Here is a 14,002-nt window from a genome sequence, read left to right as displayed (position 1 = left end):
GCTTGCATTGCCTGCATTTACCCTGGATCACTCAGCATTAGCTATGGGGAAATCAGCATTACGGGGAAGAAGTCTGCTGATTTCTAATATAGAGGTTTTGGGGAAGTGGGAGGCCAGCCCTTGAAACACCTGGAGCCACCCCGAATCCCCCAGGACGTCTCCACCCAGGATGACAGCCTCCCCTAAGCCATCAGGGGCTAGAAAGTAGAGTCCTGGTTCTCTGAGAAAGAGAGGTGGGCAGAAGGACTCAAGCTGTCATTGGCAGATGGCTGGAAGGTGCGAGAAACTGAGACACAGACAGAGGGACACCCGTTTCTCCTGTGAGGAGGGGGAGCCTGGGTAAGAGAAGGCTCCAGGGCCTCACTCCCTCTCCCCCAAATGGCTCCTTCAACTCGCATCCTGCTCCCCTTCTATCGCCACCTGTAGATCCTGAACTGCGTCAACCCTGACAACGAGAACAGTCCGGAGATCCCAGTGAAGGTGTTAAACTGTGACACCATCACGCAGGTCAAAGAGAAGATTCTCGATGCTGTCTACAAGAACGTGCCCTACTCCCAGCGGCCGAGGGCTGTTGACATGGACTTGGGTAGGAAACCTGGCCTTGGAGTGTGAGGGCAACTTCCAGGAGGGCATTTGGGCTATGGGGGGTGGGGTGGGAAACCCTGCCCCGCAGACAGCCCCTCGTCGGGGCCTGGGTGCCGTCCAGGTGAGGGGCCAGCTGAAATGTTTGCCTGAAACACTGCCCACTCAGATGTGGCCACCTCTGGGGAGGCCCATGCTTTTGCCAGTGTTGGCCCCCCCGGAGCCCCAGACACCTGAAACACTGTCATTGCACCAGCTTGAGGGGGCCAGGGTTGCCAAGCCCCTAGAGGACGGCACGACTGGGCAGTCCCGGCCCCCGCCCCTCACACTGCTCCTGCACCACCCCTCCACCCAGAGTGGCGTCAAGGCCGGATTGCCCGGGTCGTGCTGCAGGACGAGGACATCACCACCAAGATCGAGGGTGACTGGAAGCGGCTCAACACGCTGATGCACTATCAGGTGAGGGCAGGGCTTTGCGTCAGGGACCCCTGCCCTCCCAGAATGCCCCCTCCTTCTAAGGTTTGCTCTAAGGCCCTCAAAGGCCTAAAAGGGTTTTCTTATCTCCCCTCTCCACCTCCTCCCTGAGTCTAGAGCAATGATTCTCAGCCACAGCTGCCGATTAGAATTACTGGGGGAAGCTGTCGAAAACATGAGTGTCCAGACTCACCCTGAGAAACTGACTGAACTGGTGTGGGGTTGGGCTGGACGCTCCTATCCTGTACAGAGTGTAGCTCTTCGCCTTCAGAAAAATGGCATCTTTCACAGACAGCTGCATAGTCTTCTGCTGCTTTCTCTTTGCTTTCTTACTAATGAGGCTTAACATGTCTCACCTGCAATGAAGCAGGGACTTGGGTCTTATATTCTGCCGCTTACTAGCTGGTGTTCCTGGGGAAGTTGCTTAAGCTCTCATTCTCATCTGTAAAATGGAGTTAATGGTGATCCCTGCCCCATAAAGTTGTGAGGAATAGATTGAGTATAGTAGGTAGAGTGTTTAGCACATCGGCAGACACATTGAATGGAACAGTCAAAAAAAAAAAAAAATCTCAGCAAAAGAACAAAAGATCCCGAGAGGTATCTACTCTCACCCCCCTTGCTCCTCATGGTAACCACCCACAGCTGGGGGTCTCTGTAAGATTAAGCACAGGTAGGCTGGTTGGGATTCGAAAAACATACTAAAATAGAAGCTGGAGATGAGAGACAGTGAGGGAAATTAAACCAACCAGAGGAAGCGCCTTGGGCAGCAGGACCCTGTGGGATTGCCTGATTAATAACATCATCCTCTGTCCCTGCCTCACACGGGGAGGGTGCAGAGGGGCTGGCAGGCTGGATTCTTTTTTTTTTTTTTTTTTTTTTAATAGATTTATTTATTTATTTATTTATTTATTTATTTATTTATTTATGGCTGTGTTGGGTCTTCGTTGCTGCGCGCGGGCTTTCTCTAGTTGCGGGGAGCAAGGGCTACTCTCCGTTGTGGTGCACGGGCTTCTCATTGCGGTGGCCTCTCGTTGCGGAGCACAGGCTCTAGGTGCGCGGGCTTCAATAGTTGTGGCGTGTGGGCTCAGTAGTTGTGCCTCGTGGGCTCTAGAGCGCAGGCTAAGTAGTTGTGGCACACGGGCTTAGTTACTCTGCGGCATGTGGGATCTTCCTGGACCAGGGCTTGAACCCGTGTCCCCTGCACTGGCAGGCGGATTCTTAACCACTGCGCCACCAGGGAAGCCCAGGCTCGGTTCTTAAGCACTGAGTTACCAACGACCAGGAGGCTGGGGGTCCTAACAGCCAGCAGGACCTGCCTGGGAGCCTCTTGGGGCACAGACGAAAGAGAGGGGCACTGGGGAAACCCCAAAATGCTCCCTTCCAGGCTCCATCCCCCTTACTGGCCTGCATTTCCCATGCTGACACTGCCTGGACCCCCTCCCTAAATGGAGTAAGTGTGGTGTAGTGGGAAGAGAGGATTTGTGAGCTCTATTTAAACCCCTGCTTCCCCACTCGCTGGTGATGTGACTTTAATCTCCCTAAACCCTGGGCTCCTCATCAGTAAATGGAACTATGACCCCAAATTGTGAAGGTGGTTGGAAGTATTAGAAACCACAGGTGAGGTATACCAGGATGTATATACCACTCCATAGTAGCTATAATCACTCTGTTGATTCCACCCCAGCCCCCAACCCCACTTCACACTGGGCTTCGTAGAACAGTTTTAATGAACCAGTTGGAACCGAAGAAGAAAGTGCAAAAGAAATGAGCATTATGCCCCCAAATTGTAAGTTTCTCCAGGGCAGGAATGGGGCCGCTCTTCTCTGTCTTTGGTGCCCTAATGCTTGTTACTGGGCCGTCTGTCCTATGACTCCCAATCAGGAGAATGGAATATTCTGTTCTTACAGTGCTCATCTTACAAAGCACTTTGAATTCCCCGATGTCATTTATCATTCATGTATTCATTCATTCCTCAAATATTTACCGAGCTTTACTTTGTGCAAGGCTCTTCCCACACGCTAGCCCTGAGTGACAGGGGACAAGAGGGATTATTCTTCCCTTTGGGAGACAATGATGATGATGATGATGATGTCCATAATAGCAACAGTAATACCAGCATTTACTGAGTGTCACTGGGCACCAGGCACTGCTCCCAGCCTCTACGTGTCCTAATGCCTTTAATCCTCGCAACAAACCTAGACACGATTATTATCCCCTTTGACAAATGAGACAACTGAGGCACAGAGAGGCTAAGTGACTTTCCTGAAATCACGTAGCTAGTAAGTGCAGAGGCAAGGTCAGACCCAGCCAGGCATCTTGACCACAGGTTTGCATCACCTGTTGGTCAAGAGAAAGACTGGAGACTAAAGACAAGGGAGATTTAGTGATGAGACCTGGAATTCAGTTGAACTGTGGTCATTCCAGTCACCTTGTGAATCTCCCTTTAGCTGACAACAAGCCATAAATGATAACATAATCTGTTCTCCCTGGGAGAATAAACCCTTGCTCCTGCCAGGCTTTCGTGTATCATTTCAATTGCAAAGAGAGTTCCTGAGAGTCCTAGGTGGAGAGTTCCCCCTCCTTTTCAGACCTAGTGCTGATGGTGCAAGCTGCCTGCAGTCTGGGGAGCTGCCCCAGCTGGGAAGTAACTACGCATTGGCATCTTCCAGACAACTGTGAAGAGTCCTGGACCCTGCAGCTTTATGCCATCAAGTCAAAGCATCGACCTCTTGTTACCCTCCCAGGAGTCAAAGGTCCTTGGACCCCAACAGGAGAAAAATCTGCATAATCTTAATTAACAAAGAGATTTTTAAAAACTTCCTGGGTTCCCGCAGATTTATAGGGAGGGTGAAATTAAACACCACTACTAAAACTGGCTATCAGGGAATCTCGTTAGCACTAATGTTCACTTACAGTTTGACTTCCCAACATTTAATTTTTTTTTTGGTGGGAGAGAGGGACTGACAATTTAAGACCCAGAAAGATGGTTTTATGACTGGTGCAGCCATAAATCAAACTTATAAAGTTCATAAAAATTGTTAAAGTAAAAAATGGTTTAATAGGAATGTTTTATGGCCCATAACATTATTATAGCTGTTTTATTCCCTCTGCGTTAGGGGTTTAATTGGATCGCCACAATTCTGGGGATTCTCCGTTTTTATTGGATGGAGGGTAACCTTAAATCAAAATGCCCCCAAATGTCCTCAATATGGCTCCTCGTTTGTCAGCCCTTTCCCTGCAGTCTGGGTGCTGAGCCTGGGCACCCTCACAGAGGACAGGCAAGACACCTTCTTTCTCACTGACTCCCCAAGAGCAGCTGCCTTCTGGTGAAGCCTCTCAAGGTGACTGGGCCATTATAGGACCCAGGCCAGAAAGAAATCAGAACCAAAAGGGAAAATGGGCTTCAGACCAGTGTGTCTTGAAATAAAATCCCAAATTAGGATGCAATGAGGAGAGCATGTGCTCGGGAGCCTGACAACCTGGACGACAAATTTTGGCTCTATCATGTGTTAGGTGTGCGAACTTGAAGGTGTTGTTTAGCTTCTCAATGCTTCAGTTCCTCATCTCTAAAGTGGGGATAGTTGTATGTAACTCACAAAGCTCAAGGCAGGCTGGGCTACGCTCCCTCTAATAGAAATACAATGCAAGCCACACGTATAACTTTACATTTTTTACTAGTCACATTTAAAAAGTAAAAATAAGCAGATAAATGTCATGTTAATGTTTTATTTAACACAACTGATCTAAAATAATTGTCATTTAAATATGTAATCAATATAAACATTATTAATGAGACAGTTTGTATACTTTTATTCATCCTAAGTCATTGAAATCCAGTGTGTATTGTACATTTATAGCGTACCTGAGCTCAGACACTTACAGGGCATCTCCCTTTGGACTGATTGGATTGCAAGAGCCCAATAGCCACAGGTGGCAACTAGCTACCATATTGAAAAGCAGGAATTGTTATTTCTAGCATTCCTGATCTCCTTACGCTCTACGTAAACCTATTCTGTAACTCTCTAGAAGTACTTGACAATTTTATTCCCCAAGATACCAACATTCACCTGAACTGTATCTCTCATACCCTTCTCAGGTATCAGACAGATCGGTGGTGGCTCTGGTCCCCAAACAGACCTCCTCCTACAACATCCCTGCCTCTGCCAGCATCTCCCGGACGTCCATCAGCAGATACGGTGAGGACCAGAAAGGTAGCCTGGGCAGCCAATGGAGTCTTCTGTGACCCCCAGGGGCCACTCACCGTCCCTTCTGACAGCAGGAGCTCCGTGCTGCTGCCAGCCTGCAATCAAAGGCTTCCCTTTCTCCCTGGACCAGTCATCCTCGGAGCAGCCTGTCTCCTCAGAGCTGTGGCAGCAGGTGGTATCCGGCACCTTTCCTTTGATAGCCCAGGTCTGATGAAGGAGTTTGAAGGGCCCAGACCCAAGGAGGCTCTTGGATGGGAGGTTCACATAACCCAGTCCCAGTTTATGCTTATTGTCCCGACTGAATTATTAACAGTGCCCCCTTTAGCTCTCAGTCATGTCCCAATTTGGGCAATCAATTGTCCATCCTAGCCCTTCCACCCCTGAGGAGAGCTAGGGCCCCCAGTGCCCTCTGGGCAATGAGGTTGTGGTGTTTCACTCTCTCTGACTGTGTTTCCTCTGGTTCTGTATAGCACTAGGCTTTGGGCTGTCCAGCTAAAGGACACCTCAGGACTGAAGCCGGCAGCTCCAAAAGGGGCTCAGGCAATTCTATATTCTGGGCCCCAAGTAAGAAGGAACCCATCAACTCCCAAGAGGGAGCATTTCCACTCACAGCCCTTTGTATCCAGACTTTTATTAAAGCCCCTATGAGAATTTCTGGTTGACATTTTACCTATTGATTGTTCTTTGCTGGAAGCATCAGGGAATGAGGGACTCCCAAATTCCCAAGGGCCACTCCAGCTCACAGAATTTCTAGGTCCTCTTTTTACAAAAAGATTTCAGGCTGTTCTTGTGCCAACCAAGGATCAATAAAATAACCCACCAAATATGAAACCCCAAGGGTCCCCTTCCAATTGAAACTGGTTTATTCTGAGTGAGTGCAGCAGGTGGGCAGGGATTCTAGAAGGATTCTTCAAGCCAGGATGATGCAATTAGTTGCTCACAGGCCTCCACTGCCCCCTTCTCCTCAGACTCCTCCTTCAGGTACACAGGCAGTCCCGACAGCCTGCGGTCTCGGGCCCCCATGATCACCCCAGACCTGGAGAGTGGGGTCAAGGTGTGGCATCTGGTGAAGAACCACGACCATGGGGACCAGAAGGAAGGTGACCGGGGCAGCAAAATGGTGTCCGAGATCTACCTGACCCGGCTATTGGCCACCAAGGTAATTCCTGCCCTGCCCTGCCCAGCCCAGGGAAGGCTCCTCACAGAGGTGTGTCCTACCCCCCACCCAGCCCACAACATCGGAAGGACATCATGGAGCCTGTCCTTCAAGGTAACGCATTTGGACAAGCAAGTCCAGGTCTGGGGCAGGCTTCCCAGGAGATCAGGCCACTGCTGCTCTCTACCCTTTGGCAAAAATCACAATGACATCTTTCCTCCTAGCTCACTCTGTAGGACCGCAATTACTCCTCAGAGGATCGACACTCTCACTCGGGCCCCTACACCCCTTAGGAAATCATTGGGGTTTTTTATTGGTATTAGATGGACAGATATGCCAGCTTCCTCCATCAGTGCCTTTTCTACCCAGTTTCTGGCCACAGTGGGAGGAAAAGCATGAAGGCCTGGTCCTTCTGGTATCCAAGAGAAGGCTTCCCCTTCCCCGTCCCATCTCATCTACCCCCAAATGCTGATGGAAGCAAGGCAGCGGAAGTGCTGAAAGCTATGATCTAAAGCTGTCTTCTAGCCTCCCTAGCAGAGAAAAGTTTGCCTATATGCATAGCAATCATACAGCCCGTATTTGCCAGGACTGTCCCCCACTGACCCCACAAAAATGCGACTGAAATTCTAATACAGTGGCATCTCAGACTTGCTCCCTGACGTGCCTCAGAAGTACACCATCAGACCACGCGTCTCAAATTTTGCTTTGCCTAATATGCTAATAAGAGACCAACAAAGAGACACCAAAAGGTTGGACATTTTCCTGACCTTCAGAGGTATTTTTTGAACGTGCAAACTGTGGGCCCCAGGCCCAGCCTTGTCCCTGCCCCAGGTACCCTCCAAGGCCCTGTGATCAGGGCTGTGTCTCAGTGTTCTTGGATCTGGACCCTTCACCCAGTCCCCACTCCAGACACCACTTATCCCCAGCCACTAACATGGTGAGCCCTTCACACCTTCCCGTGAGACCCTCTGCAGTCCTGCCCTGCTCCCGCTGGAAAGGTCCGGCCCTCCGTCTTGTTCTTTAGACACCCTCTCGTACCAGCCTGTGCCCTTCATTCCCCGTGGGAAGCCTGGGCTCAGAGCACTTGCTGTCTTCAGTCAGACTCCGCACGCCCACACCCGCCTGCCATGGACACAAGCAGAAATGTGGCATGTGGCCGCAGGTTGGAGGGGGTTCTTGCCAGGAATCTGCAGCCCATTCAGTCCTTCCCACCTCCCAACATCCCCCCCCACCAACCCCCACTCCCACCGCACTCTCTGCACAGCCTGGCGTTGCAGACAAATTTCCAAGGCAGGATCGGTCCAAGGCACCATCTGGTCTGCCCGCCTGCTGCCCGTCCCCCTCTCCCACCTCATAATTTCCCACCACCCCTCCGCCAGGGCACCCTGCAGAAGTTCGTGGACGACTTGTTTGAGACCTTGTTCAGCACCGTGCACCGGGGCAGCGCTCTCCCCCTGGCCATCAAGTACATGTTTGATTTCCTGGATGAGCAGGCCGACAGACACAGCATCCACGACACAGATGTGCGGCACACCTGGAAGAGCAACTGGTAACCCCCTGGGGAGCCCAGGGAGAGCTGCAGCCTAGCGAGGCTGCAAGCTGCGGGGGGTGAGGACCAGGGAGATGGGCGGAGCCTGTTCTCTGCTGTGGCTGAGTAATCCAAGGCTCCTGGGACAAACATATGCTCCACAGAGCAGACGTGGTCCCCAGGCGCCAAGTGGGCCCTGCCAGGCATAGAGCCTGGCACCAGGACAGATGCACCCTTGAGCTCTGCCCCTTTAGGCTGAGACCCTTCTCCAGGACATGCCTCCTCCTCCCTAACTCCTGGTTCTTAGGAAAGGGAGCTGGAGGAACCTACACAAAGAGCCACATCTGAGACCTAGCAGCAGAGCTTCACAGACAGGCGTTGTGGGGCATTCTGAGCACGGCAGAATCTAAGGCACTTCCTGAAATGGGGAAGCCCTGAATTAAACTTAGACCCTGGGGAAGTTGGCCAGTGCTGGGAGAGAGCTTGCACCTGCTGTAGACTTGAGCCCACCAACTACGAGGTTGTCATTGCAAACGTGATCCCTTAAGGCCAAGCGATTACCCCGGCGCCATGGCTTTCAGGAAGCAGCAGGCAGGACGTCCTGCAGGCGTGACTGTCTCCGCTAAGGTAACCTCTGCAGCCAAACCCAGCAGTGGGAGAAACAGTTCCTGCGGGCTCTTCGTGCAAGACTTTTCTCTCCTGGGTTTTGAACCTGGACCACAGACCACACTGAAGACTGACTTTCAGGTCACAAAGGGCCTGGCCAAGAGCTGGAGTAAAAACCTTCCTTCAGGAAAGAGCACAGAGAGGGGAGAGGGGAGGTCCAGGCATCTGGGTTGGGCAGGCAGCCCACACAGCTGTCTGGAGTCAGCCATCTCCTCAGAAAACAGAGCCGGCACAGATGGGACCCGGCTGTTATTTGGGAATCAAAAGTCCTAGCAACCAGCAAAACACTTTGGAAAAAGCCAACCCCAAACCCCATGTATTCCTTCCTTTCCGGGGTGTTGTGGTTGCCAAGCCCTCCAAAGTCTGCAGCTTTGATCACAGTGGGGTGAAATAAAGAGGCTCTGGTGGTTGTGGGGTGAGGAGCCTCCAGTGCACGTCACGGGGACAGGCCTTCCACCTGCATTCCCAGGGCCGGGGCCGGGGCTGTTCCCTTTGCTTTGGCGGATCCTCAGTCCAGCGCTGGGAGTGGCAGTTTCAAGGAAATCAAGAGAAAGTTCTGGATTATCCCCATCTCTGTGCCTTCTGTTTCTGGCCAGGCCCAAGTCATAAAAATGCTCTGCCCTGGAGTTGTGGTGGGGAGAGTCCCCTTAGCCAGACCGCAGGTCCCTAATGTCCAAGGAAAGACTATTAGAAGCTTCCAAAGCTGCCAGGGGAAGGGTAGGTAGAAGAGAGGAGTCACCTCTCAGCCCAGGCCACTCCCTCCAGGTTAAGGAAAGTGAGTGATCCCGTTGCATTTGGAAAGATAAGCAGAAATCATAATGCAAGGACTTGGAGTGGGCACAGCTGATCTTTCCCAAGACTTGGCATGAACTGAGACATTTGGGAAAGCTTGGGGTCACGGAGAATCAAGAGAAAATGAAGGAGAGAGGGGAGGTAGGTTGGGTGGCTGAAACATCTCAGGCCCGAAGGACAAGCCGGGGACAGGGCTCATTCCACAGAGGAGCCAAAAGAGTTAAGGGCCCGCAGGCAGCTGGAGGAGAGGGCCAAGTTGGAAAAGGCGGCAGAAACAGCAGCTGTTCTGGTTTTGAAGGGGAGTAAATGGGCTTATCTTCCTTACGGCCTAAGGAGCAGAGAAAAAGCATTCTCCTCCGTTTATAAATTCCCAAGTTGCAGAAAGAACTCTCGGAACGACTGATCAGTTCCTCTTGGGGTGGGAAAAAATCGGAGTCCTAGTGAGTCATTCCCCGCGTGCCAACATGGCCTCCTGTTCTTCCTCTGCCCCTGACCAGATCCGAGAAAGCCCCGGGGAGAGTCGTGAAAGAGCTGCCCCCAGGGGAGCCCATTCCTCAGCCCAGCCAGGCCGGGCCAGCCCTGGGAAGTGGCTGGGCAGCCTGGCTGGGTGGGGAGCACAGGTGGCGCCCTTTGTGCCCACTCGGAGCCCGTGCTGGGGCTGCCACTGCATCCTTCTGGACAATGGCCACAGGCATTGAGAAGGGACTCTGGGAGCCTGGGGGCTTTGTTTGAAGCTCTGAGAAAACTGTGCAGCCCTCTGTTACTTGGGCTTCCCTGGGGACACAGAGGCCTTTGGAAAAGACCTCCAGGAGGGAATGAAGCCACCCACGCCCACCTCTCAGTTGTTAGAGAACAGGGTCAGCACCCCATTAGGGCACAATAGTGCCTCTCCTTTTCTCCTAGCATCAGTAACAGCTTAGCCTAAATTGGCAGCCCTGGCTGGACCAGTTTTCTGTGACTTCATTCTCTTGCCCTTCGAGAGAGAATTTGGCATTTGTGGGGGAGGGAGGAATGTTAGTGAACAGCATGGGGCACGGCCAAGGTGCAGCCCTCAGACTCTGCTCTGCTATTTCCTACAGCCTCCCCCTGCGCTTCTGGGTGAACGTGATCAAGAACCCCCAGTTTGTATTTGACATCCACAAGGGCAGCATCACGGACGCCTGCCTCTCTGTGGTGGCCCAGACCTTCATGGACTCTTGCTCAACATCAGAGCACCGGCTGGGCAAGGACTCCCCTTCCAACAAGCTGCTCTATGCCAAGGACATCCCCAGCTACAAGAGCTGGGTGGAAAGGTCAGTAGCACCCTCAGGACACGCCCGTGGCCCTGAACGCCTGCTGCGTTCCCTCCTCTGGGCTTCACTGACCAAGGACTCAAAACCATGTTTTGTGGTGCCTTCGGGACCTCGTGCTCACCTCTTTCTCTCTTGTCCAAAGTTCCTGCTGGGGGAAGAAAGGGAAGCTTTGTACCCTTCAAGTCAGATCATTAGCATTCTAATTACCATTTATTGAGCACATGCTAAGCACCCAGCACTGTGATAAAGATGTTGTATGTATCACCTCACTAAAATATCCAGCAGAGTTGTAAAGTAGGTATTATTATCATCCCCACTTTACTGATGAGGAAACTGAAGCACAGAGAGGCAAAGCAACTTACCCAAGGTCACACAGCTAGCAGGTAGCAGAGCTGGAATTTGAATACAAGGAGTCTGGTCAGAGTCTGGGCTTTTAACTACCCTGGAAAGTTAGTAGTTAGGGAAAACCAGTCTCCAGGCCCCAACCTTAGGGAAAACCAGCCTCCAGGCCCCAACCTCAGCTAGAGGGAAGAGGCCAGAGGAAGCTTCGTGAGAAGAGAAATAGGGAAGCAGGAGCAACTGTGGGGACAACTGTGCTCTCAAGGGTTCTGGGACCAGGGTAGGTTTAGGCAGTATTTGTTGAGTCCCCACCAAGGAGCCTGTCCTCTCTCTGGCAGATACTACGCGGACATTGCCAAGCTCCCCGCCATCAGCGACCAGGACATGAACGCCTACCTCGCCGAGCAATCCCGCCTGCACGCCGTGGAGTTCAACATGCTGAGTGCCCTCAATGAGATCTACTCCTACGTCAGCAAGTACAGCGAAGAGGTGAGTCAGGGCCCCGGGAAGGACGCACTCAGGGGGCAAAACAGGTTAAACAAAAAGCAGGGCTCCATCCTTAAATAACAGCAACGGAGGGTAATTCAGAAAACACATTCACGGAGTCAAAAAGTCATCACCATGCTTTTAGAAGGCAGCCTATCCTCTCCTGATTCATTCGGTGCTTTCTTACACCTTCCATTGTCTTGCCTTCATTGTTCATGCAATACATAACACTTTTATTTAATAATGTAATTGTTTTTCAGTTCAAAGTGTACGATTAATTTCATCAATTCTTAAACAATGAATCAGACTATTCTTTGCAGTTGGGCAGATGCTGTCAGTTACATTTCAGACAGACAGGTGGGCACAACTAGATCCTGAAGAGGACAGCTCCAGAGAATTCACAAGTCATGCATTAGCATTGTACCTGAATGTAATCATAGTAATAATAATAGCTAACACATAGCACTTGCTATATGCTAAATGTCGTTTTAAATACTTTAGATATGTACATACACACACATACATACACACACACATATGTATGTCATACATATATTCAATTAATCATTTACATTATTTAAGGTAATATTCATTAGGACAGAATGGAAAGGCAGATAGAAGGATATAGGATTCTGGAAAATGGCCTCTTCCATGCTGAGTGCTGAGTCTGCCCCCCCTTTGCTTTTGTTCCTCAGCTCATTGGGGCCCTCGAGCAGGACGAGCAGGCCCGGCGACAGCGGTTGGCATACAAGGTGGAACAGCTCATAAACGCCATGTCCATTGAGAGCTGAGAGGTGGAGCCTCCTGTTCCTGGGAAGAGGGACCCGTGAAAGCTGTCACACTGGGCATCTCAGAAGGAAGGACAAGTGAAGGGGATCAGGCCCCAGCGCTTGCTGTCCCCTGAGACCCCCTCCTGGGGAGAGCGGAGGACCCCTCTCCCCACGCCAGCCAAGTATCGTCACAGCCTGTTCCTGCAGGGAGAGACCGGGGGTGTCATCCACCCCATCCCCCCGCGGCGAGGACGAGAGGGACGCCAGGACCCGGAGAAGGTGGCTCTTCAAGCTGAGAGGCACGACTGGGCGCGGTTCTGCCTCTGTGACTGCTGCTTTGCATGAAAACTCATTCAATGTATATTGGGGAAATAATGAGAACTTTATTTAATTTTTTTTAAGAAAAAGGAAAACCAGAAATAAAACAAAACAAAAAGCTTCCCTGTTCATCCCGTCCAACTTTCGTTTAATTCTGATTTCTGTCCCCCTTCCTTCTTTTACCCCTGTCCCTCCTTCCTCGTATAACTCCTGGTTCCCAATGCCGGAAAAAGCCTACAGAGAGATGCTGAGAGAAAGCAGAGGGAAAAATGATTGTTTCCTTGCCTTTGGAAATGTTTTTTTTTAAAAAGTGAGGAGGAGAAGAATGAGCACAAGTTGGCACCAAACACTTCGCAAAAAGAGAGGCCAGTGAAACCTGAAATTATCCCGGCAGCCGTGAGAGGTGGGGAAGGACTAGCCTTTGCACAAATGGCACAGCCATGGAGCGGCTCCACCTGGCTGACTGGAAACAGCTTTACATACGCACACCTGTGTATTCTCATCTCCAGCGGATATATGTGTCTGTAGAGTACCAATGCTTTTTGCTACTGTTTGGTTGTTTTGTTTTATTTAATCCCAAACCTCAACAAATGAGGAGCTGACTTTGGTACTTTTCCTTTGGGTTTCCCTAAAGTGACTACCAGAAGTGGGGGAGAGGTGGGCCTCTCCCAGACCAGAGGCCTGGCCTCCCTGAGGGTGCTGGGCAGCTCTGCCTTACATCCGTCACTGTCATAAACCAGGCACCCTGGCGAAAGGCCTTGGAGGCGCGTGGGCCAGGCCTCCAGGAGATTGCATTTGGGAGCTGACCTGGGGATATGGGTGTTTGGCTTTGGATTCTGCTCCAATCCGCCAGTGGTTTCTTGCAATTAAAAAGAAAACAAAAATCAAACACTGTTTACAGCAAGCAATACTTGAAGAGCATAGGTTCAGGAAGCTGCAGTATTTGTTGTTGTGCTTTCTGTCTTTTATTCTCTCATGCCTAGAGAGGGGAGGCAACCCTTCACTCGTATGCGGAAGCTCCTGATCGTCTGGACACTGGCCTCGGTAGAGATGACTGTAGCATCCCCATGTTATGTCTTCTTCGGCCTCTCTTTCTGCCTCTCATGTCCTTATGAGTTTGAAGGACAAGTGGGCAGCTTCTCTCTCTCCTGCTGACACCTAAATCCACGGATGACCCTCCGTCCTGAGTGTAGTTTCCAAATAAAGAGACCAAAGTTCCACACCCTGGTCCTGAGGCCCCATGGAAGGCAGTGGGAGGCATCCAGAGGAAGGCACCTCCGCTGGTGCAGGACCCTAGTGACCGGACAGCCACCAGAGTTTCCAGGCCTTCCACTCTGGCAAGGATCCAAGCAGCCAGCTCCAACTTCTCCGCAGGCAGCATCGGAGTGAGTGGG

General features: G+C 51.3%; 1 protein-coding gene across 1 annotated transcript in view; it reads left to right on the top strand.

Moving 5' to 3' along the window:
- Window positions 1–12,739, top strand: part of PLXNA2 (plexin A2) — a 214,045-nt gene extending 201,306 nt beyond the window's left edge. The window contains exons 25-32 of the mRNA XM_082434450.1: window positions 427–586; window positions 938–1,041; window positions 5,153–5,252; window positions 6,230–6,420; window positions 7,797–7,966; window positions 10,483–10,695; window positions 11,373–11,523; window positions 12,216–12,739. Of these exons, the coding sequence (XP_082290576.1) occupies window positions 427–586; window positions 938–1,041; window positions 5,153–5,252; window positions 6,230–6,420; window positions 7,797–7,966; window positions 10,483–10,695; window positions 11,373–11,523; window positions 12,216–12,311 (1,185 nt within the window). The 3' untranslated portion in view covers window positions 12,312–12,739. The remainder of the gene's footprint in view (window positions 1–426; window positions 587–937; window positions 1,042–5,152; window positions 5,253–6,229; window positions 6,421–7,796; window positions 7,967–10,482; window positions 10,696–11,372; window positions 11,524–12,215) is intronic.
- Window positions 12,740–14,002: the final 1,263 nt, after the last annotated feature.

The sequence above is a fragment of the Balaenoptera physalus genome (genome assembly GCF_965194825.1).
Source record: "Balaenoptera physalus genome assembly, chromosome: 1".
NCBI classification, from domain to species: domain Eukaryota; kingdom Metazoa; phylum Chordata; class Mammalia; order Artiodactyla; family Balaenopteridae; genus Balaenoptera; species Balaenoptera physalus.
The sequence above is the reverse complement of the archived record's forward strand: the minus strand, read 5'-3'. Positions and strand labels throughout refer to the sequence as shown.